The sequence below is a fragment of the Stegodyphus dumicola genome, chromosome 9, assembly GCF_044657685.1.
Source record: "Stegodyphus dumicola isolate Sdum_Otavi_A_Nest chromosome 9, ASM4465768v1".
NCBI classification, from domain to species: domain Eukaryota; kingdom Metazoa; phylum Arthropoda; class Arachnida; order Araneae; family Eresidae; genus Stegodyphus; species Stegodyphus dumicola.
Window position 1 is genome coordinate 127,640,239 of NC_140776.1, and position 22,092 is coordinate 127,662,330.

Sequence of the window (22,092 nt, forward strand, 5' to 3'; positions counted from 1 at the left end):
ATGAGCTGCTAACAGCACTTCAAAAATACGGGATTTGCATTATGTACAGTAGTGCCATCTATGTTCTGTGAATGAAAATACCTTAAAAATATTGGCAGTACTGGTGGGAAAGTATCCCATTAGACAGAGAAGCATTTCTATCCCAAAAGTATTTTTTGAAATTTGCTTGGGACATACGTGTCCTGTTAGGCACGAAAGGGTTAATAATAATGAATGAAATTATTATAGATTTGCAACTATCATTTTCTGATGTTATTTGTGCCCATTTAAAATGTCGACTAAAATGTTCTATTTCATCATCTCAAATTTATGGTTAGTCCACAGAGGCAAATCGAAGCATATCGTATATGATACGTTGTGAAAAAACGGGTTAATGTAGTTTTTGCTTGTCAAATATCTTTCATTTGGTTGAGATGATCTAAATTAGGCACATCAACTTAAGATATATCATTAGGACCAAGTCATTCATGCAAGAAAATAATGAAAATGTAAATTGAAATTTCCATAAAATTATGAAAAGAAGGCTTTACTTGTCATGTTGGGTTATTTATATAATCGATAAATAAGAGGTTATATTTAGAAATTTTATTTCTAATTCATTGATGCCATTTTAATAATAGCAAGTATGAAGTTAAGGGTTTTATTACTTCATATTGAGAAACATGCTAAAATCAGTACCTGTGTGCAAAAGAGCTTTTAATAACAGTTATTGCTTTATACTGAGCAAAAAGTCAGTCCCAGAAAAACGGTAATTTTTTGTGAACCAGAAAATTTGACATGCCCCAAATATTGGAACTGTCTGAAGCTTTGCTGTTGTAGCAGTGAATTTTTTTATTGCAAATTTAGTATATGCCTAAGATTTGTGCAAAATAAAGGATTAAACTTTCTGTGTCTGAAACTTTTTTGCAACTGTGAGTATTTATAGTGATGCTTAACATGTTAAACACAAGCTATTTTACATAGTTGCACCTGTGCAGCTTTTAAAATACTAAACTTTGACAAGCTATGGTGTGAATACACTGTTAAGAGGTAATAAAGTAATATTAAGCTATGTTTATTTTAAATAATCTTGAGTTTTTTTAAAGCATGGAAATGTAAAGAGGCAAAATTTAAATATGGGGAGAAAGAATCGATAGATTAATACATATAATCCATAGTAATGGACATTGTGAACTATTAGATTATTATGTAGAGAGTTTAATGAGCTTGTTGATTTAACCATATCTTTGTTGTATGTTTTATTGGAAAATTTTTTATTTTTCAAGATTTCTTCTAGTGTCAACTAATTTAAGCAGTAATCACTTATAGCATAGGATTTTTCTAATTCATATTGTAGATATGTTGTTCAATTAATAATATAAAATAAAAAAGTTATGTATTTTGGTAATACTCTGGCCTTTTATATATATGAGGTTCTAAATTGTTGTTTTAATAGACTGATTTTAGGCAGATTGTTATCATTTTGCCTTCAATCAAAAATTTTTTTTAAGTAGTGAATGCTTTTCAAATTATTAAAACATGAGTGATAGCCTGAAAAGAACCTTGTAAATAATTATTTTCAAGAAGCGTGTGGGTGTTTAAAATGCGCTTTTATATTCACTTGGGAATTTTAACTTTGTTGGACAACAGACTATTAACCTTGACAACTGAAATTTCTATTCATTCAAATTCACTTTCTGTGTATGGATGGTTAACACATTTTGTGCTGTCTAACTAACATATGCAACTATAATGCTTAGCGGTAATATGAATAATACGTAGGTAAGTTGAAAAATAAGTTTCCCCTGTCGACTGTGGTCAGAGTTGTGTATGAAAGTCAAAAAATAGAATGAGACATTAAAGATATGACCTATTTTCCCACATAGGTACCAAGTACATTGAGACATTTGTCATATCGCTTGATAAGCTTCAAAAAGCCTTCCAGGAAAAAATCGGGGCTTTGCATATGGAAGAAGCGTTGAATGGCTTGTTTCACTTCAGTATTGCTTCCAAAGCTCCTTCCCCTGAGATTTTTCTTCAAAGCCGGAAGTCGCTTGGTGCGAGATCAAGACTGTATGGCGGATGGTGTAGGCGTTCCCAACCAAGAGTTGCAATATGGTTTTGCGTTGCTGTCGCCGAATGTGGTCTGGCATTGTCATCCAACAGCAGAACGCCAGATGTGAGAAGACCAGGCTTCTTTCAATTTCGACAGGGTGTCACAGTAGCACGTAGCATTGATGGTTCCAACCTCCAAAATGTCCAACAACAAAACTCCTTGGGTGTCCCAGAAAACTGTGAGGAGCACTTTACCTGCAGAGGGAGTTGTCTTGAACTTCTTTCGGACAGGTGATGACGGATGTTTCCACTCCATAGATGCGGCCTTCGATTCTGGCGTGAAATGATGGACTCACGTTTCTACCCCCGTCACAATCCGAAACAGAAAGTCATTGCCATCTTCATGATAACGCACGAGATGTTCCAGGCTGACCCCCATGCGTTGTTCCTTGTGTGTCGAGGTCAATTGTTGGGGCACCCATTGTGCTGACACTTTTCTGTATCAAAGAATGTCGTGGATGATGTTTTGAGCTCGCTTATGTGAGATTCCAAGTTCTTCTGCTACTTCATCGATGGTGATACGCCGGTTTGCTCTAATCATGTCATCCACCTTCCTGACATTTGCATCTGTAGTGGCCGTGCGCGTCTGTCCAGCTCTCGGTATGTCCTCCACTTGCTGACGTCTATCACTGAATGTGCGACTCCATCTCCTTGCTTCGACATCACACCTGGCCCATAGACTTCCACGAGGCGGTTATGAATTTCTGTTCCTGATACTCCACGTGCCCATTCATAGCGGATAACTGCTCTCACTTCCTCCTTTGACCACGAATTCAAAACGCACCTTCTCTCCATACCTACCGGGGCTCAAATGAGAGGCTGGTCTCCGCTTTGCGCAGACACTGCAACAGCGCCATCTGCTTGATTTGCAGCGACCTCTACCCAATTGTGTATCGGTGACTTGCGCTTTTTCCTGCTGTGTCGCCTTTCGCCCATTTCAACGCTTCTTCCATATGCAAATCCCTGATTTTTTCCTGGAGGGCTTTTTGAAGCTTATCAAGCGATATGACAAATGTCTCAATGTACTTGGTACCTATGTGGAAAAATAAAGGTATGTCATATCTTTAATGTCTCGTTCTATTTTTTGACTTTCATATACAACTCTAACCACAGTCGACAGGGAAAACTTATTTTTCAACTTACCCTCATAGTAATATACGATGTAATATGAAGCTTGATAAATGCAGTGTTATCAACTAATGTGTTGAGGGATATGTAGATGTCTCGGCACATAAGAGATATTGATACAAGTTGATTACAAATAATTTGACTAAGTTAAAAATCTAATTAAATGTATACTAATAGAGACCCACTTTTAAACAGCAATCCGCGAAACGGGAACGAATACCCGCTCATAATGTGTTAATATGTAGTTAATGAAAAAATGTAACATTTTATGCTAAAAAAGTTTCATTTAAAAACTAATGAATATATAGTAGATTCATCATGTTCAGCTTTTAGTGCATATACTGTTAATTTTAAATGGACCGTAAGTCTTCTGAATTGCTTCAGATTATTTCATTTTCTCCCATATCAGCCATGCAACAGTCGTAAAGCAAGTGATTCTGGGAGTAAAAATTGCTCATAAAATTCTTATGCTGTATTTATTTCAAAACATATGAAATGGTTTAAAGAATACATTGCATAAGTTTTTGTAACAATTTCGTGGCTCTGATACATATTCAAAATTTAATCGTAAAAATATTTAGCACATCAGAATCATTTTAGACATCTTATGTATTTTCATTGAAATTGTTTCTAAAACATTTATATTTTTAAAATGCATTATTATAATTAAGACATAATAACACGCCGAATAAATACTAATTCAGAAGACAAACAACAAAAATCAGCATTATTTAGCATCATTTTGTAAATATAATGCTGATTGTTGTTTGACTTCTGAATTAGTATGCATAATTATGTTAATAAGTAGCTCTAATTTAGGTGACTAGCAAGACGTAGGAATTAAAATGCTTTAACTTTTATTTAATGATCCACATATTAAGCATTACAAAATATTTATAATGCTTTCCAGATTGAAAAAAGGAATATTAATTATTAACACGTTTCTGGGGTGAAAATATGTTTTAATGGATTTTCTGTACCTGAAGAGAACATTCTTCAGCAACCTCTGTTTCTTTGCTTTTACGTATTATCTAAGGTAAAATTTTAATAAGATGCTTTTGCTATATATTCAGTGATATTTTCTTGAAAAATAATGTTAATAATCATTAAGCTTTCTAAATGAGTCACCTCACAAAGCTAAATGCATGACAGATCTGTTTGAAAGCATCTCTTTAAATCCACTTTACACGTTTCATATCCGTTTTGTACATACCGTATATTCCAGTGTATAATGTGCACGTTTAATACAAAACGTAAGATCAAAATTAACGAGTGTTATACATGGGCTATAAAAAGGATATATTTAAAAAATAAGGAAAAGATGAGCATAAAAAATTATATTTCTACACCTACCTAAATGTTGTAAAAAATTCCTAATTGTATTCAATTATATCTTCAGGCACATCATTGAATACTGCTTTATCTTTACCATCACTGTTACTCTGATCCATGAATAAATAATCATCTTTTGTTTCATCTAGATTAAGTATACTGCATTTTTAATAACTTTTGAATTATGTCATGTTTTATTTCATTCCATGCTTTTATTGTTCGCTCACATATTATTAGCCTGGCATGAAGCATTTGGCCTTTGATGTTCACTTCAAAAGACTACAGAGATAGAAATCATCTAATTAGTTATTTTGCGAATTAATTCGGATTGGAAGTGCATTCTTACCTCAAATAATGTTTACTTTTTTTCAAAACCCTAGAAACACATTCTTGTGCACATGTGCTAACACATACTATTTGCAGAGGTATTTTCTCGCTGAAGCATTTACCCCGCATGCATAATCTTCCTCTTATGGCTTTATCAGTTCAGTATACCACTGTTCGAAAGCCTGAGAAAAATCTTTGGATGAATGACTTCAGAAGATAAGAGCATCGCACATGTATCTCATCGTGAAGAAAAGTGTGCATATTATATGCTGAATAAATATAAAACTAAAAATATGTTGTTTGAAATTATGTGGAAATTACATTGAAATATACGATATTTATTTTTAACTCTGCATGCATTCTTGTATATTTAATGCTGTATATCATATTTATTATAATTTACATCCCCATCGTTTTTAAGGCTTTGTTAGAATGATTGTGGTTTTTAATATAATGTTTAAAATTATTATAACTGTCTAAAATATGCTTTGTTATATTCATATACATAATTTCTACATGATTGATAGCATTATCTTAATTTTTATTACTTTATATTTTAAAGGCACTTCTCACTTTTGCCTGATTACTTTTAATTTTTTTAAAAGAATCGGCAGAAAAGTTCTGCATGCTGTAAGAAAATTGCATAATGGTTTTTCCAAGTTTGCACGGTAATCTTAGCAAAGATGCTTAAGCATGAAGAGCAGCTAAGAATTGAAAACACATTAACTAAAAATGTGCTCGTTCTACTGTTTGCTAAAGATTGGTCATATATACCCTTCTGAGCAATTCGGTCTTTTTAATTCCTCATATTAACAGCTGGGTATTAATGGCATTATTTTTATAATTTACTTTACTCTTTGGTAAAATGTTTTATACCAAATAGTAGCAAACCTGGTGACTCTCATCATCAGTTGGATCAAAAATAAAATTGATTACATTTTATGAAACAAATTCAGTTCCAATTTCTCCTCAGTGTTATAAATTTTGACTAAAAGGTTTTACTCTGAAATACGTTTTTAGTAACCATATTTGCTAATGTATAATAATATAATTTTTTTCTCCATGGAAAAACTGTCTATTATGATAAACTGAAAATTAAGACATGTTGTAAAGTTACTTATTTTATGTAAGATAGTGTCAAGGAGGGGAGTGCATAATTAGAAATTCAACTTTTATATCCCAGTCTATTTGAAACAACTTTCAATATTATTAGCTGGTCAGAATACCTTTGGTATTTAAGTCAATTTAATTTTATGAAGGGATCTTCTTTAATTATAATTATATGAATTTAAAAATTATGTATTTCTTTCACAGTCAGATTCCTTAAAATGAAAATTTAATCTTTTCAAATCTTATATTAGTCTGAAGTGTTCATTCCAGTTTTGTGACTATTTCTAGGTGTAATTTTATGTCTCATGGGACCACTTACCTTAACCCTTTCCCTCTAATTTTATAAAGACCTGTTTTCTTTGCATATAATCAAAAATTTCCCATTTTTATAAGATTGCATCAATTGATACAATTTTTTGCATATATGGATGACATTCTTATTTTAACTGCACTGTAGTGTGGTTTTTGTTATAACAATGTTAAAATTTCTTTACTTTCAAAAGGTATTTAAATGGAGCGTGACACAAATCAAATGTCCCAAAGTCCCTCTCTGTGCAGATCAGGCTGCGGTTTCTACGGGAGCCCCAAAACTGATGGATTGTGTTCAAAATGTTACAAAGATGCTCTGAAAAGAAAGCAGGCAAATCCAGCACCTCCACCACTGAGTGGGCGCACCAGCCCGACTCCTACATCCACAGTTGCTGGTAAGTTGAAAGATTTTGCTTCGGTATTTTAGAAGTCATGGTTCATTCTACATATTGTATGTATGTTCTAGATATTGGTAGTTCCAAAAATGTATCACATTTATTTTCTTAATTTTTAGTAAAAAATTGAGCAGTGTAAAACATTCTGTATGCAAAGCCTTTATGTCAATTTTGCTGAATCCGTTTCTTTTATATTGATTGTAGGAAGAAATTAAGTGAATTATTTTGTTTTTCCTTTACGAGTAGATATATTTTATGCAGTATTACATTCATTAAAATTTTAATTGTGAAAGTTTGATATAAAATTGAGCAATAGTAATAGCATTTTTTCTAATTTAATTTAAATTGTATGGCTTTGAAATGGCATTTTCCCTTGCTCCCTCTTCCCTTTAAAGTAAATCATTGTAATTAGGTCTGCAAATAAGTCTCAAAACAAATTCAACCGAATATCAAGCAGTTTGCTGCAGCAAAACATGCATTATCATGTTTTTCTTAATAAGCAACCAGGTCCCTAGTATAGAATTAGCTAGGTCCCTTAACCCTTACTTAACTTAAAATTTTGACAAAACTTTTTTAAAAATTCATCAATTTCTATTAATGTTTATGAAATTTGAAATAAATTTGTGTAAACACTATATTTTCCCTTAAATTTAATAGTTTTTAAAAATATGTAAAAATATTTATTAACTTACCTTATTTTACATTATTACAGTACAAAGTCCGAGATCCAGATGTCCATTATCCGGAATGATCTAAAATCTGGGTCTTAAAGCCACCAATAAAAAAATTTTTAGAATTTTTTTATACTTTACACATGCGCTTTTGGTTTTCTTTTCCTAAGAAAACATGTGGAGAATGCATATTCTTAAATTTCACTTTGGCACTAAATGAAATACCTTGTTAATGAAGAAACAATCATTTTAGCATCATCATTATTATTATCATATTTATTTTTCAGTGCTAAAGGTAAATCCTCTGTGTTTTGTCAAAAGAGGTTATCACATATGGCTACAGTCCCTGCTATACGGGACTTTTCTGAGAAACGAGAATCTGGTAGCAATGGTTTAAATGGGAGGACTCCTAGAAAAAAGAGCCCCGATGGAAGTGAAGTCCCACCTAGCTACGGAAGCAATGTTTGGCTATGCAGGATTTTTTTCAAACCTCACCAAAGATGTCTCGGGTCCTGGGTAGAGACAACAAATCAGACGAAAGTTCTGCTTCTGAAGGATCGCATGATCCCAGTTTGAGCGATAATCAATTACTGTTTGCCGTTCAGTTTTTTGTAGTAAGTTAGAATGGTAGCCTAGCTACGTGTGTTTCTTGAAATTGCGCGGGTTCTGAGAATTGTCCCTTTCGACGTCAAATCCTGCGTAGCCAAAACATAATGTGATTGTGACCTAACAGTTTCAATCCTATCTGCTTGATAAGTCAAAAGGATATAACATAATTCTGGTGAAGTGTAATAATTATCCAAGGTGATGCAATAGCCTTGTTTCAATAATGGCATTATCAGAATCATAACTTGTAAAGGTACCAAGAGAGATCAGTATTTAGAATGAAACAACATACAGTCAAAAGTCGTTAATTCGGACACCCAAAATCCGGAATGATCTATGATCCGGACCTCAAAGCTAAAAACTTTCTGCGCATGCGCCGCGTTGGCACATGCGCACTGGCGTTTTACGCGTGCGCGTAAGACCTTGACTACTGCGCATATGCGTGTGCGCAAGTGCAGAATACGTTTTCGCCTGCACGTTTAATGTATAACGGACGGTGTAAGCTAAAATTATCTAATTATCTATTTCAGTTAATGTTAATGATTGAGTTGTTCCTTAATCTTCGAATTGGATCGCGCTTATTATTTTTTGCAGACTGTAAGAGCAATTTTATAAAAGTAAACTTGAACTTCCGATTATGTCAAGTAGAATTTCCGATGCTGGAACTTCCAAAGGATCTACAAAACGAAAGTATGTTTCGATGTCCAACAAACAAAAAGTGGAATTGCTGCAAAAAATGGATAAAGACATGAAGAATGTGACAGAGAGGTTAGTGAAAACGAAAAAATTTTGATTGACAAGTTAGTCGGTATTCTCGGCACAGCAATTAACGGGACTTAAACAGCGGAACTTTGTAACTGAACAAGAAATTATGTCTGTTTATAGAATTAAAGAGAAAGTATTAACACATAAAACGAAGCAACTTAAACAACTTACATTGAAAGAAATGTTTAATAAAGTAAATAAATATTAAGCTGCTCTTTTTTTTTTTTTTTTTTTTTTTTTTTTTTTTTTGTAAATTTTGATACCTTTTAGATCATAATTGTTCTTTATTTCATAAATTACGGTTTCATATTTTTAATTTTAGAATTTCTGCATGCCATCTTATGAAATTTAAACTGATGATCTATAATCCGGAATCGCCGAAGTCCCGACAAGTCCGGATTAACAACTTTTGACTGTACCTATCTCGGTATACATAATAAATGACCGTATATAACCAGAACTAGATTCGCTTAGCATCTATGTTTTGATACCAAATTCTGCTTTTTTCAAGGGCACGTATTAGTGCCAGGGTAAACGTCCTTTTTACAACAAAAGCATTTCATCTTGGTAATATCTCTTTCTGGAGTAATTGGGGTTTTATATATATACTTTATTCAGGTGCTCATACGATTGCGTTAGATGATTTTCTGGATCGTAAGAATAATTCTTTACAAAATGCAAATATTTTTTTATTTCACAGTATCGATTATATGACATAATCTTATGGGGAAAAGGAGTTTCTACTAGTGTTTCCTTAGTCCAATACATGCTGTCTTCAGGTTTTTTTACAATACCTTGTAAAACTGAAAGTGCAAGGTACAAATGTATTTCATGTGCCAGTACAAGTTTCCATTCTCTTCTACCTTTCAGTTTCCTCTTACCAACATTACTTGATTCCTCAGTATAACTATTAGTCTTTTACAATTATAATCACTATTTTATCATTTATAAAATGCACAAAATATTGTAAAATGCCTGCATTGGCTTGAAATGAAACATTAACTGTAGGCAATAATTTGAACTGAAAACATGGAGGACAAGTATCAGGGACATCTGACATATTTTGGTAGCAATTGACGCCCTAGTAAAGGTTGTGCGGGTTCGTCACTATTGTTACCATCTTCAGAATTCGATACTTCAGAATCATTTCATTCTTCAAAACTTAAATCCTCTTGTTCACTACTCATTTTACAAACATTTAACATGAAAAAGTGATGAGCACTGAAACTGCATCCTTTCGAAATATGTTTCAACAGATAAAATAATGTAAATCTACCCATACTACTGTTACAGTCAACTTACAAGAACTGTGTAAATAGACTTGATACAATGCGACAAAATTTATTCGTGTTGGTTGCCCATATGAAAGACAGGCGCAACAAATAAGGGGTTAAAGAAATATGTAGGATTAACTATAAGGTGAGAATAGTCCTCTTCTTTTAACCCTCCAGCGGTTGCAAGATTAAGCAATTCTTTCTTCCCAAATATGTGCAATATCTGTCAGTCGTGAATTTGTAATACAAGCTTTTTCATTTGTGACCACTGCTGTGCATAACTTGAATGCAAACTTAACTCATTCATGACCGTAAAAGAGCTGAAAAGACATATCCATGCCAAGGGTTGTTATGGGAAGATTTCACTTTTGACATTCAACAATATTAATTCTATCTGGAAATCTCGAAACATCTGTTGGTTTCTTGACCTTTAAGATCCCCACTTACCTTAACACATTTATCCTGGTTAATTTTAGACTTCTTGATTTCTAATTTACCCTTCAGCAATAAAGCCAGGACCAGGTTTGGGAGGGAAGTATAAAAGAAACTTCTTGTAGTAACTTATCTACACTAGTAACCATGTTTCACAAATTTCTGCTTCGCAGGGAAAATTTTAAATGTCTACAAATAAATGATAGCTAAAATTTGAGGTATTTAATGTAGGAAACCATGATCCTATACTAACCAGTTTAAGCTTATTATGTATACACTATGGAAAAAAAAAGATGGGACAGTTCTATATTTCCGTTCTAGTGGGCCAATTGCACGAAATTCAGATTTAGATTTATATATAACGTTGTTTGAATATAGGTATTTTAACACAAAATCTGACATGACATGCCAGTTTTTTCCATATTTCGATTATAAGTCTCAGATTATGCTTAGATATTAAATTTTGTAAAATTTGATGTGCTAATTTTACGTAGAAATTCAATAATTTATCTTGGCTTATTTTTTTCAGTTTGTGCCAAGAATCTTGGCGAACTTCTTAATTTATAGCAACCTATTTTCCTTTTTTTCTTTGTATACAAGCAGGGGAAAAAAGTCATCATTGTATGTAAATTCACATATAATCCAAGAATAATTCACTTGGCAAACTTCTTAATATATGGCAGTCTATATTATCTAGGAAATTTTGAATAAAAAACTAATTTTTTGTAGATATGCTCAGAAATACATCTGCATTAAGATAAAGGTAAAATTGTATAGGTTATAATTCAAAATTTATAAAAATTGGGTGAATTTTATTTGGAATGAACCTGAATTTCAAAATCTGAAAAGAAGACTAAAAAAAAAAGTTGAACATACCAAATTCAATTAACATGAAGGAGCAAAAATGTTGAGAGCTAATTTTTTAAAAATTAATTTTTACAAAACTTGGCGCCCTGGCATAGTTTGAGTCGTAGAATCAAAATATGGAAAAAAATTGGCATGTCATTTCAGAAAAAGTCCGATTTTTGTGTCAAAATACCTATTTAGAATGATACTATATATAAATCTAATACATATCCTAAGTCTTACTTTTGAGACATGAAAAATACAAGTTGAATTTCATCAATCAGCCCAGCAGGAATGGGAGATGTAGAACTGTCTCCGTCCCTCCCCCTTTTTTTTGCGCAGTGTAAATGCAAATAAATCCATAAGCAAGTGTTTTAGGACATTTGTTCTCCATAAAGAAGTTTGGAACCTGAGTTAATTACTAGTCCATTAGAATTTATCGGTAGTAAAATTTTGGAGGGATTAGAAAGCAAAAATTCTGATGATCGTGTAAGATCCTAAAGAAATCGAGCTAAAATAAAATGTCTAAAATTTCCCATGGCTGAAGTTGTAACACTAAAAAATATGTTTAGAAAGGTAAAAATTAATGGCTTGAATGACATTGAATCATGGGAAATGTGCTAATTTATAACCACATTATTAAAAAGGAATAAGTGATTATGCAAATAAATAGTCCATTGGTAGGCTAGCTAAATAATGTTATTTTTTACTTTTTAAAACTTGCAATTTTTCATATTCTTCTGCCATAAAATTCAGCTTTCAAGATCTCTGTTACTTAATAGAATGCAATTTTTTTATATTCAGTATTATTGGAACAAAATGGCATAATACAGTCAAAAGTCGTTAATCCGGACTCGTCGGGACTTCTGCGATTCCGGATTATCGATTTTTCCGGATTATAGATCATTAGTTTAAATCTGGTAAGATGGCATGCAGAAATTACAAAATTAAAAATATGAAACCGTAATTTATGAAATAAAGAACAATTATGATCTAAAGGGTATCAAAATTTACAAAAAGAAAAAGCTTAATATTTATTTGTTTACTTTATTAAACATTTCCTTCAATGTAAGTTGCTTCGTTTCATGTGATAATACTTTCTCTTTAATTCTATTAAACAGACATAATTTCTTGTTTAGTTACAAAGTTCTGCTGTTCAAGTCCTATAATTGCTGTATTGAGAATACCCACGAAATGTTTTCATTTTCAATAACCTCTGGGTCACTTTCTTCACTGTCGGAAGCGAATTATAATGACAAGGAACTTGATTTAAATCATATCAAAGACGGAGTACATCGAGATGAAATACTACATTTAGTAAGAAATTATAAGCCAAATAAAATAAAAACATCTGCCCTGAAGATAAGGATAGTGCTGGCAGATCAACTTCCAATCCCTGGCGTGAAATTGATAAACAGATTTCGGATTTCAAAACATACTTTCGCTTTGTAGATACAAATTACATATTAATAAATATATATCGAAAATTCTATTTGACATAATCGAAAGTTCAAGCTTACTTTTATGAAATTGCTCTAACAGTCTGCAAAAAATAATAAGCCGGATCCAATTCGAAGATTAAGGAACAATGCAAACTGCAACATTAACTGAATTAGATAATTTTAGCTTAGCTTATACCTCCGTTACACATTAAATGCGCGTGCGCACAAACATATTCGCAGCCGTAAAGGTCTTACGTGCACTCGTAACGTGAAAGCGACGCATGCGCAGAAAGTTTGTAGCTTTGAGGTCCAGATTATGGGTGTCCGAATTAACAACTTTTGACTGTGCTATTTAAAAAAAAAAAAAAAAAAAAAAAAAAAAAAAAAAAAAAAAAAAAGAATTTTGAAAGTGAAAATCCGTGTGTACCCAAGACGTTTACGACATGGATCGTGGCTGGCTACATAAATACTTTTTGTCAGCCTGGTGCATTTTGTCATCAGTACTTCAGTAACTTTTTGGTAGGGATGCAGATATTCAAAAAGTATCTATAAACGTGTGACATATTTAAGGAACTTCTTTCCCAAATTTTTCTTTTTTGTGGAGTCTGTGCTATAGCATCTTTGATATAAATATCTGTTAATGTATATTGTTTAATACCATCATTTTATTTTAATTACAAAATTATTTTCTTTCAAAATTGCAGCTTCCGTTTGTGACGACAAAGCTCCTTCCCCAAAAGATGACAATTTGTCCACAGCATCTCCAACAGTGCCAGCTCTCGTAGTTACTCCACCTAGTCAAGATCAGAGCAAACCTGAGGTAATCAAAACTTGCATTTTTTGTTGTAAATGGATTTTTTGAATATGTGTTTCCTTCAGGAAAACAAATACATATATATTCATACAGTGCATTATCTCAGTCCATTATTTTTCTCCTATAAACTAGCACTTGCTGATGCATTGTCAGTAGTACCACCCATAACTGTGCTTTCGTACAGCCCTTAGGAATTGCAGCCCTTAGGAAAGGAAGCTTTTACTAATCTGTATTCTTAAAATACCAAAACCCTAGTTTCCGTCCATAACCCATACTGTTTATTTCCTCCCTTCCATATCCATTTATGCACGAAGAGTTGTGAAGATTCCAAATGATGTTCTACTTCCTAGCAAAGAAGCTTCCATTTGCTTTTTATAACAAGCAGTCTGCACTAACTGATACAATGTATTTGTGGAAACTGCACCTGCTACTACATACCTTAAGGGGAGAGAAGAAAACATCACAGTCCCGGACATTTTGGTCTTCAAAGGGGTTAAAGATTGTTTCAGTCTGAAGGAGCACATGACTCATGCTTTGCTTAAGGAGTTTGCTGATCTTTCTAATAGTATATAAAATGTGTGTTGCTTCATTTCTTAGTTTTAAAATTAAAAAGCTACTAGCAACTTGTATAGTCAGCAACCTAAAGTCCAGCTAGTCTGGTTTCATAAAAGTATTTAATGTTTCTAATTGGACATCCCGTGATTTAAGTGCTCTTTTATTTAAATGAATTGCATTAAAAGGTAGAAAAAAATATTCTTAAGAATTGTTTATTTTAAATTTTGTTAATCCAAAATATTAAATTTGAAAGCTAAGTATTGTATGCTTTACTGAATGGTAACATGCTAGCACAGGGAAGATATAAATACTTTATTTCAAGCAGTAGCAACACATTGCTTTTAAGTAGCTGAGATTTTTACTTCCTTGTACGAAGTATTGTAATTTCGAAAAATTCCAGGTATGTTTCAAGGAAAATATCCGTTTTAAGCGCTCTTTGAAACTGGTTGAACAATGTTTTTGCATGGCAACTGTACGTTTGGACAGAATAATAGACTGTTTTTTCTAAAAAGCATTCTATTATGGATTTAAAATGGATTCAGAAGAGATTTTTTTTTCCCTTGATGTCTGTGCTTACCTACATATGTATGTATCTTGCATAACTCAAGAATGAGTAGCTGTGGAACGTTGAAATTTTGTGTATGGAACTGCTGTAACATGTAATTGTGCATCTCCCTTTTTCATTGCAATCGGCTGCAACAGTCGTGTGTATATATATATTATATTCCCACTCTGTTACCTGGCTCAGTGTGCTTAGTTTTTTTATTCTTATATGTTTGTAAATTGTGCATTTTTTGCTTTAAAAGAGATTGAATTATGTGGTTTTTATGCTCTGGGTTAAGGCTTTTATGCCTTTAGTTAATCTGCATGCAATAGTTATAGAATTATTTTCAATTTAAAAGTTTAAGTGGCAAGTTAAACGAACCTCTATTTAACATTTGAAACTCTGTAGAATGGTGAATTAAGTCAGTATTGCACCTTAAATGCCTTTTTGCCAAATGTACACTTTCTGTTTTGTACACTGAAAGGTCTTCCTTCCTGCCTGCTGGCCGAATTGCTTGTTTTTTGTATAAAAACTAAATTTAATTAAAAAAAAATTTTTTTAAATTGTTTTAACTATGTTTTGATGTTTTATGTTTTTCTGTATTTTACGATTTTTGATGAAGATATTTTGAGTTTTTGTGTACTTTTGCTTTGCCTTGAAGTGAAAACTGAATTAATTGATCGAGACATATCTAATGAGATGAGTTTAAATGAAATGTTTAAATTTTTTATTAAAGTATTATATTTTGCCCGAGTGGTAATAGTCTGGTACACCGGAAATAAAGATGTATTATTTCAAGAAGTGTTACCATTGTTGACTTTCAAATCACTAACATAATAAATCAAGAGTTCATAAAATTTGCACAAAATATGAAATAAATAAAAAGTAAATTCAGGCTTTGAGGTGCACAGGTCTGGGTAAAAGACTGCGTGTTTTCAAAATTTGGTGGCTCTATCTCCAGATTATTCGTTATTTATTAATAATTAATATTTTAATGAAAATGAATTTTTTTAATTTTACATTTTACTCATATAATTTCTTATTGAATTGATAAACAGTTAACTATTACTTTAGCCATATCTCTATAAGTAAGGTTATTAGGAAAATCACTATGAATTCCCTTATGCCCTTCCCTAGTATTTTCCGGGAGAGCAAGATAGCGATCACAAAATGGTGCAAGTTTATATTCTAATTGAAACCATTAAAACAGAACATACAAAAAGTGAAATTTCCCTTTTTTTACTCAACTTTGAATGAAAAAGTATAAGGTTATTTCTTTAAAGTACTTTATAAAAAGTTTTTCAGTAATGATATTTTGTAAGATAGAAATAATTAAAAAGGAGAAGAAACCTCTGTAACAGATTTTCTTCTGAACATATGATTTTGTAAATTGGGCCCTAGTACTAAAATTTTCTAAAAATGTGTTAATTCTTTTGGGCGGGGGGTCTTAATTCAGTATCAGTGTTAGACCAAATTGTTTAAATGTATAACTGAATTACATCTTTTTGAGGTTGGGGGACCTTTATACAAAGTTCTTAGATAGTCTTTGTTCCTGTTTAGTTAATTTTTATTGCATTATAATGTATTCACTAGAAAATTAAATTCTAGTGATATTTCCAGGCATGTGGCCTTTTGCCGAAAAATTTCAAATGTTCCAATTTTATGCATTGAACTGTACATAATAGAAGATGTATGATGGAAATGTACTGTTGGAATAAAAGCTAAGAATTAGTTTGAAGGAAGACACGTTTTTATTCATTATTCGTATAGAGGCAGAGAATAGTTGTAAAGAATCGGCAAGAAATACACTACTTGCACTAGCAAGAAATATATACAAAGGCCAAGTAATAGATTGGCTTTGGTTTGCTTGTAGATGTTTGGTATTTCTATTTCTTAAAATATTTAGGTAAGATTTTAAAAGGTTAATTCTAGAATCATGGGAGGAGAAAGGCCAGATGATAGTAGAGAGAAACGCGCTATGTTAGGCAATCTATGGCTGCAAGTATTGTGGGGTCACGCACTACTTTAAGTTGGAAAATACTTGCACAGAGTTGCCAACTCTCCCAATTTAGCCAGGAGACTCCCGATTTTCGACTGCTCTCCCACCAACCCGATTTACAATATATTTCTCCCGACTTTTCTTATTAAAATTTCTCACAATTTTTATGGAACTTAGCCTAATACTTCGTTATATGCAGGGATAAATAGAAGGGCTATGTCATTCCTTTGTTCGGCTCCTCTCCGACTCGAGCCTCATGGAGGGGGTTAACTGGAAGTAATCTGACGTGTCTGTGTTGCCTGTGCTCTGATTTCGCTCATTTAAAACTGTATTTTCATTCAGTTGCGAGACAATTTTCTGGAGGTCGCATATCCCAAATTAATTTTAATCATACATATTTATTTTCTAATAATGCAAATATTTAATAATTTGTGTATATATATAGTTTTAGTCAGTTTTCCTTTTATTAAAGTAATGTTTATGTAATATGGCTTCTTGTGCTGTAGCAACGTGCCGTAACACTTATAGAAATACGAAAGGAAGAGATATTGTATTTCATGCTTTCCTAAAGGACAATTTGCTTTTGTCAAAAGAATGGATACATAAATGTCGAAGACAGGATTATATTAATGTGAAAAACACAATAATTTGCGGCGAACATTTTCTGTGCAGTGATTATAAAGATGAAAAATTGCTTGCTTGGTTTGCCGCAAAAGAAACAGTTGAAATGCAATACTGTGCCTAAAGTAAATTTATCGTGTGCAGTAAACGAAATAACACCAAGAAATCGGAGACATTTGAAAAGAAAACTAACGCAGAGTCCTTTTGAAAGACTACACGAATTAATAAGCCCAAAGAAAGTTTGTTTTGAGACCGAGAACGAAATTGAAGCTGACAATAATAAATCAAATGTGAATGAATTTGAAATGAAACTTACAAGTCACAATATCCTTGAATGACCTAAGATAAACAAGAATGTATTGATAATTTGAAGAACAAAACAATATCCTTAGAAAATCGTAATAAAATATTGAAAAATAGAGAAAAGAAAAATTTTATAGAATGTTTGCTGAGCGACATAGGTGGACGACATCTAGAAAGAAATTTGTAATGGAAATTCAGAAATTAAAATCTCAAACAGCGAAATTTAGGAAAAAACAGCACAGTTCAGAGAACTTGGAAAAACGTCTAAAGCATATTTTTACAGACTCGGATTAATGCATTGCTAGAAAAGAAGGGAAAATTCAAGTGGACTAGTGAAGATATTTCACGTTGTATTGTCATAAGAGCTCTGTAGAGTATGTTTCGTAAATAGAAATGCATATGTTTTTACCCAAAGAGAAGCAACCCAAAAGGCAAAAAAGTGGATTGCTTTGAATGTGGTACCCAATGAATAATATTTCAACAACTTGTAATTGCATTGTGACTGAACAAGTAAGCATATATAATATGTTTTGATTTGAAATATTTCTAGATGACATTTTAGAAGTTAATAGCATAAAGCATATTTCAAATGAGAACTAATTTTGTGAAGTTATTTTTATTGTATCCTGTGTTATTATTGATTTGCTTTTGTGCTAGCTTAGCATTCTAAATAAAATATAATAGTATAACATTAAAGTAATTGGCATAAGAAAAACCTGCTTCCTTAACCCCCACTTTTGAAAAATTAAATAATTTTTTTAGGTACTGTGAGTAAAGTTGTTTAGTCTGAATTAAGATAGCAATCTTACATGCATTTACTTAAATGTAATATTGATGTAAACCTAAGTTACAAAATTATTTAAAAATATGTATATTATATTGAATCGGGAGAAAAATATTCCAATGTAAAATTTACAATTAGGCTGAAACTCAAATTAGCAGACATTTTTAAAAGTATGCCAATTTAAGGTTGTTTTTTGATTAATTTTAAATAGCTGTTATTATAGTTATCTTAGAAGCAGTAGTACAGTTTTCTTATGGTTCTTCAGATTTAAAATGTTAATTTTTATGTTGTCAATTGCATCTCTGCGCTCAGTGTCATCATGGGTACGTGATCACTCGACACTGCCTGTTTGAGGGGAAAAAGCTCTATGAGCTAGCCCTTCTCTTTTAAGTCCTGGTTATATGAACCAAAAAAAAAAAGTGATTTTAGACGTCTGAAAGCAATTAAATTTTCTCTAGATTATATCTAAAACAAAACCTTGGAATTAGATGAGAACTTTTGCTTTGTGAGTGAGAGCATATACATATCCAGAAACGTCGTTCTCCAGTTCTCCAAGGGGCATCAAGCTCTACTGTATGTCATCTAGCATATATTAGCCAATGAGCACAAAGCAAGCTCAAGGCTGTTATTTGGATGTTCTTTAGTTATTTCGTTCATCTCGTCCTGAGTTTTGTGAGTACATGTGCCTTCAGGAAATAGTTTTAAAAATTATCTTTTCTTATGTCTGCGAGAAAGGTGAAATATTCATGTACGTTTCAAAAATCGTACACAGTTGACTTTCCTTCCATTATTTCCTCAAGGAAATGTAATAAATTTGCGATGCATACCGTCTGTCGTTGCGATTTTTCGATTTCGCATGGTGGAAGGACGGATGTTCTCAAACATGTGCGTACACAAAAACACGAGGACAACATAAGTTGTTTTGAAAAAAAATGAAAAATTTAATTTTTCATCGGAAACAAAGGACTAAAAAGTTATTAATGTAGAATATCTGTTCTCTGCTTTCTTACTGTAGCACAATCTGCTACTGAATGCATCGGATCACGTTGCAGCTTTATTTAGAAAAATGTTTCCCAATAGTGAAATCGCTAAGAAATACTCAAGTGCAAGGACCAAAACAGGTGCAATTGTTAAAAAAATGGGTTTGAAAAATCTTCAGTTATTGATTGCATTATAACAGCTTCGTTCTGTCTCTCTACGGATGGAAGTAATGTACCGATTTAAAACTGTATCCAATTGTTTCTTTTTTAATACATAGTCTTCAGAAATTGAGTGCAGTTTACTTTCTATCCCCACTTTAGAAGGACATTTGACAGGCTTTAATATAGCACAGCTAATTATTAAAACTTTAAAAGAAAATTCAGAAAATTTTTAAAAGAAAAAAAGTCCCTCTGGATAATTGCTTAGCACTTGGTGCCGATAATGCACCAGTAATGGTAGGCTTGAAGACTGGTGTTGCAGGCATCTGAAGAAAAGAAAATGCAGATTTGCAGATTATAAGGTGTACCTGTCATCTCTTAAATTTAGCAGCTGAAAAAGGGGCAGCTTCTTTACCAATAAATGTGGATGAACACATTGTTGATATTTATTATTATCTTGAAAGGAGTTATAAAAGGGAGGAAAAATTGAAACAGTTCCAACAGCTGCATAATACTGAAATGAGAAAATTTTTTAAACATGTGTACACGCTGGCTGTCTTTAAAGAAATGCTTATCTAGAATCCTCGATCAATGGAACCCACTTCTTTCATTTTTTAAAGAAGTAAATGCTTCGAGAGTTAAGATAAAAGGCTCTATTGAAAGTTATAAAATACCTTAAGTAAATGGAGATGTAGTTACTACTTCCATTGTTAAAAAGAGGTTTGAGAAAAATAAAGTAATTTCTGCACCATTCAGCAATTCAACTGGCAGTTTTAAAAATAATATTACAAAATATAAGCATAAAGCTAATACAAATTTCTCTCAATAAAAAATTGCTCAACACACATTTCCCGATTACTGTAAGTTTATCTTGTGAAGAACGAATATTTGTTATTTTTTCTTCTGACCTTAACAAAGCTTTTTGCTTTTTTTTTTTTTACAATTCATTTTGCCATCATTCGACGTTCTTAACACAGTTCTACAAAGCAGAATTCCATTAATTCATGTTTTGCAATCGATGATTTATGATCTGTTTAAAGACATTTTATCAAAGTTTGTAAAACCAGTCTGTATTTTGTCTTGCAATTCTATATATGATGTGATTTATGCTGAAATAGAAAATCGGAAGATGAAGTTTTGGTAATAGGAGCTGCAACTACAAAAATAGTGAACTGAATGAAGTTATAAAATCAGCTAGGATTGAAACTCAGTGGCGTTTAATTGGAAAACTGAAAGGTGCTGATGGAATTTTAAAATATAGTAAACTGTCTAGAATTATGTTGGCCATCTTGACAGTTCCCCATAATAATGCAGAGTGTGAGAGGATTTTCGGTGTTGTTGCGAAAATGAGGACTAAATTTAGATCTAATATTAGTGATGACGCATTAGAAAAAACTTTTATTAGCGAAAGCAGGCCTACGTGGCAATTGCTATGAACAAAATTATGAAGTTTCCTTTTTAACGAAAGCAGTCTGCCACTATTCATAACATTTAAAAAAAAACTGATTAAAGTCTTTTTTTGGGGGGGGTGTTGTTTTTTGTTTATGTTTAAATGATGCAAGTAATAAAATGTTTTTTTATGTGTAAGGTATTTTTGTGTTGCTTGCATTTAAGAATTAGTAACTATTTAAAAACTGTATTTTTATCATTTAAAGTCTTTTTAACATTGTGAAAAATCTCTTGATTTTTGAGTGTCATAGGTTGGCAATTATGCTTGCATTTAGATTAATTTGTTTTTGATTTTTTTCTAGATGAGAAGGAGATATGCTGTGCATTAGAATAAACATATTTCTTAAAAGTTATTATATTTGAGACAGATGTGTGTAGTATACTTCAGTTTGTGCAATACTAGTGAAGTGTTCGTTGTTCTAGCTAATAAAATATGCAAATGTAATTTCTTTAAAAAACCAATCTGTATTTAATTTTAGAGCTTGCTTTGCTAAAACTTTTTATTTAGCTGTCTGTTTAGACACAAGAAAATTTTTGCTTAAAACATTTTGCATTTTGTGTTGCAGAAATAAAAATAGCATAAATTATCTGTTATTTGCCAAAATAAATTATGATAATGAAACTATCTTGTCACTTCTATTACAGTATTTCTTTTTGCGGGAGAATTATAAGAGCAATTTTTAGTTCCAGTTAGATAGTTTGAGATATAGAGTGCTGTTTTGAACTGTGTTTAAAGCTAAAGTATTAATTTTTAAGTGTTTGTTTTCATGAGTCTTCATTCAGAAGAAAGCTTTTTGGTCATAAAGCTTTGTGGCTTAAGGTTTAAGTCATAAACTCTGCTCACACCTGTGTAGCAAGGTTAACCACTCAAAGAAGGTAAAAGTTATGAATGCATAAGTGCGCTGCTGAACCCACAATAGAATGCCAAGTCTTGTTTGCTTCATTGTGACTGATTGGTTCTTATACCAAGTTGACATTAAGTTGAAAAGTTACAAAATTTTGGCAAAATCCTTAAACCAGTTTTTGTGATGTGTTTGTGATTTCCTTAGAAAGAAAGCTCAGCATATATACCTGTTATGACTGAAAAGCCTGTAAGTTGAGATAGAATTTTTCCCCTCCTAATTACGTTACTAGATGTGTTGTAACTTTTAAG

The 22,092-nt window shown here is 32.1% G+C and overlaps 1 protein-coding gene across 1 annotated transcript in view; it reads left to right on the forward strand.

The window, feature by feature from the left end:
• Positions 1–22,092, forward strand: part of drn (zinc finger AN1-type doctor no) — a 34,417-nt gene that overhangs the window by 4,725 nt on the left and 7,600 nt on the right. The window contains exons 2-3 of the mRNA XM_035351135.2: positions 6,495–6,695; positions 13,436–13,551. Of these exons, the coding sequence (XP_035207026.1) occupies positions 6,503–6,695; positions 13,436–13,551 (309 nt within the window). The 5' untranslated portion in view covers positions 6,495–6,502. The remainder of the gene's footprint in view (positions 1–6,494; positions 6,696–13,435; positions 13,552–22,092) is intronic.